Below are 3,429 nucleotides of genomic sequence, written 5' to 3'. Positions count from 1 at the left end.
CGGGCTGAGCAAGCATGATGTCCTCGTCAGAAACCTCAATGGACTCAGACAGATCTGAACCCATTTCCACTGGCAATGTCTCCACCCTGGGAAAGAGCGCATTGAAGCGCGGCTCAGACTTGGCCCAAGTCCTCAGGTTCACGCTGTCGTCCGGGTTACGCTCCATGAACTCGTAGAGGGCGACAGCCGGTACCGAGGAGGAGTTTATCCACGTTACCTTCCTCACGTGCATCACGTCCCCCCCCAGCGTACTGTAATTCCGTTGCAGTTCAAAAATTTGAGAATCGTCTGTGGGCTGTGGGTCCAGCGGTGTCTCCTGTATCCTTCCTGCCAATTTCTTCTTAACGCAGTACATGCCATCCCTATTTTTCGAAACGGATCGGAGTCCCTGGTCATCCATGAGATACAAAGTCTTGGGAGACGACCCGCACTTCCAGGCTGTATCCTCCTCGACAAAGAACCTGGACTTTTGGCCATTCTTTCGCCGTTCCACGTTACTCTCATTCGCGATCAGGTACGCCACGTTCACACCCTTGTCGCGGGGCACTGCGTCGAGAACCTGTGGCGATTCCGACTCACCAAGAAGAAGCTTGAACACTTCATCCATTCGCAGGCCGGTGGGGTATCGGAATGCCTACCTCCGCCGCGTCGGACAATGCCGACTCGGAGCTGACCTCCATCGCCTCGAGCGGTGCCTCGTCCGGGTCGTCCCCCGCGGGGGCGGTCTCGGTCGGGACGCGCCGCCCACCAGCTCTGGGCTGCTCCGTTGTCGGGGCATTGCCCCGCCCGCTGGCGTCCGGCCAGCGGCCCATATACTCATACCAGGCGACTGCGGGGGTCAGGGCCGGCCCCGGGTAGCACGCATTTATCCACGTCACTTTCCGCTTGTAAGACGAGTCGCGTGCCAGCGTGCTGTAATTGCGCTGCAGTTCCACGACGGTGGACTCGTCGGAAGGCTGGGGCGTCATCGGCAGCCACACCTGGATTCCGTCCACCTGACTTCGCACGCAGTACACGCCGGGGTCGCTCTTCATGACACGCCGCACCCCCGACTGGTCCATGACGTACGTCAACTTCGGGGAGAGGGAGTATCGCCACTTGCCAACATCATCCTGGAAACGCGAGCGCTGACCGCGGACTCGACGCTCCATGTTACGCTCATCTGAAACCAAATAACCGACATCCTCTTTCCTACCGAGGGGCACCGAGGCGAGAGCTTTGTAATGTTTCGTCTCGTCAAGCAGGATCTGAATGATCTCCTCCATTGTCAAACCCGCAGGGGGAACTGCAACTCCTAGTTCCTTGACAGACGGCGGGTCGAGGGGAGGCGGTGAGGAGGAGGCTGGTTCCAGTGTGACTTCAAGCGTCACCGAGGGTTCCTCGGCACGTTCGCAGGCTTCCACCACCGACTCCGCCCAGGGGTAGAGCCCGCTAGACCTAAAAAAAAAACAGACACGGACATCGTCAGCTAAGGCGACTGTTGTTCCTAACACCTAATGAATGAGTGACGTTTAACAAAGAGCATTTCATCAATTCTGAGAATTTAGGGAGGAGGAAGACGAGACTAGCGCCTATACAAAACGGTACAAAATTATTTTGTTTCTCTAGGTTCCGCTTTAGGTAGCCCTGTGGCTTATCTATAGTGCTTGGATCTCGAAAATTTACGTTTGATATTTGTGCAAGTCATGCTTATATTGCGTTCAACACGTTATTACCGAGAAATATGGCCGCTAGAACACACACTGGTACAACGATACTTTGCAAAGTGCATTGTACATCAGAGGTGCCGTTTTCTGGAATTTCTTGCCCAACGTCCGATCCGCAGGCCAAGGAAAGGCCAACTGTCCGCTCAAAGTATCCAAAATAATCAAGGTGTCCAAACATTTAAAATCTGTGTATCAAATAACTACCACCTACAACCAATAACCCCAGCCACCACTCGTGGATCGTAGGTAAGCGAAGTGTATGGGTGTTAAACTGCCACACGCCAAGTGAAATCGGCTGCCAAAAACAAACAACAAACAAACAATAATCAACCAAAAAACCCAAGGTTTCTGTCCGTGTCCGGCCAATTTCCAATTCCGACTACACAATTTTTGAAAGTTTGGAATCCAAGCAGCACCTCTACTGTACACATATAATGTACATAGAGTATTGTGTCACTACACAATACATAGTGTATGGTGTAGTGACAATGCACTATAAGACATAATACACACCGGGACATAGTGTATCGTATTGTCCAGACGACGTGTCAACACATTTTGGTGGTTTAATACGCTCCTCGCGTTGCCATGGAAGATAGGGGGTGATGATGTGAAGGTAAGGGAAACAAGTTAGGAACCGGGGTGGGGTAGTGTGATGCAAAGATGCGACCAGAAGCTCTCCAGCCACAGGGCCCAAGCTCCACCGGTCGATAAGATTTGAAAGGACACAAGGTTGCAGAGTTAGAACATGATCCAGCTGAATACAAAATGACTATCATTGATCGCATGAAATCCGTTCGTCGCCTTCGGCATGATGCCATCGTATCACAGTTTTGTTGCCCTCGATTCGGTAGTCTTCGAATTATACGAACTTAGGACACTCTTATACAGAAATAACGTACCGAAGTTCGTACAGAATAGGGGGCCGGGAGCATGCACGATCAGAACAGCCCACCGACGACACAGTGTACGTCCTTCGTCGTTTGAGCCAACGCGTCGCTCAGAAGATTTAAATCGCAATCAACACGGTTCGAAAGCGGTGATCACCGACAATCTTATTACCGGAAGGGGCAGGCTCGAGGTCTGCGGCGAAGGAAGATCTCCCACGTCGGGAATCTAATGAGGAACATCATAATGACGGCATATACGTACGGCTTCACCAATGACAATTTCAACCCGTTAGATATAGGTGACGGGCGTGCTACAATCCGATCCTGAATTCGTCGGTCCGCATTTTCTGATGGCATCAGAGCACATCTTCAGCGGCAGCACGGCGTTCCCAGCTCATTGTAGAATCGTCGAAACCGCTCGTAGCCCAGGTGGTGTGGACCGCGGTCGCTTGACCGACTTCAGGTATTTAGGAGCTTAATGATGGCATCAGGAGGCCGACAGCCCTCGTTACATCTTGGACTGCACGGGCCCCTGACCCGTCACGCCCAATTCTAATGACCCAAAGTTTGCACAGATGCAACAAAACCAAACTGTTACAAGCTTCCCAATATCCAAAATACAGTTTTCAGAAACTAAATGTGTTCATCGCTGGAACACAAACCCCACCGCAGCACGCGAGCGCCACTAAAGCCAGCTCGACTCACGTGACGGCCTGTGCGATGGTCTCCTGGCAGGACGGCGCCGTGGCCTCGGCAATACCTGCCCGCAGCGCGCTCAAAGAGGTGGTGACGGCCCCGCGCGGCCCGGCGCGCCGGCCGCGCCGCACCGACTC

At 53.0% G+C, this 3,429-nt stretch overlaps 1 protein-coding gene across 1 annotated transcript; it reads right to left on the bottom strand.

Annotated features, from left to right (window-relative positions):
* Positions 1 to 599: 599 nt before the first annotated feature.
* LOC119109417 (uncharacterized) lies at positions 600 to 3,383 on the bottom strand. The gene is made up of 2 exons (XM_037233031.1): positions 3,302 to 3,383; positions 600 to 1,437 (listed from the first exon to the last, which is right to left on the bottom strand). The coding sequence occupies exon 2, from the start codon at positions 1,263 to 1,265 to the stop codon at positions 600 to 602; it is 666 nt and encodes a 221-aa protein (XP_037088926.1). The 5' UTR covers positions 1,266 to 1,437; positions 3,302 to 3,383.
* Positions 3,384 to 3,429: the final 46 nt, after the last annotated feature.

Source organism: Pollicipes pollicipes, unplaced genomic scaffold (genome assembly GCF_011947565.3).
Source record: "Pollicipes pollicipes isolate AB1234 unplaced genomic scaffold, Ppol_2.1 Scaffold_7231;HRSCAF=8579_pilon_pilon_pilon, whole genome shotgun sequence".
Lineage (NCBI taxonomy): Eukaryota > Metazoa > Arthropoda > Thecostraca > Pollicipedomorpha > Pollicipedidae > Pollicipes > Pollicipes pollicipes.
The sequence above is the reverse complement of the archived record's forward strand: the minus strand, read 5'-3'. Positions and strand labels throughout refer to the sequence as shown.

Coding starts and splice junctions, on each gene's coding strand:
- LOC119109417 (XM_037233031.1), bottom strand. CDS start 1,265: ATGGAGGAGATCATTCAGATCCTGCTTGACGAGACGAAACATTACAAA.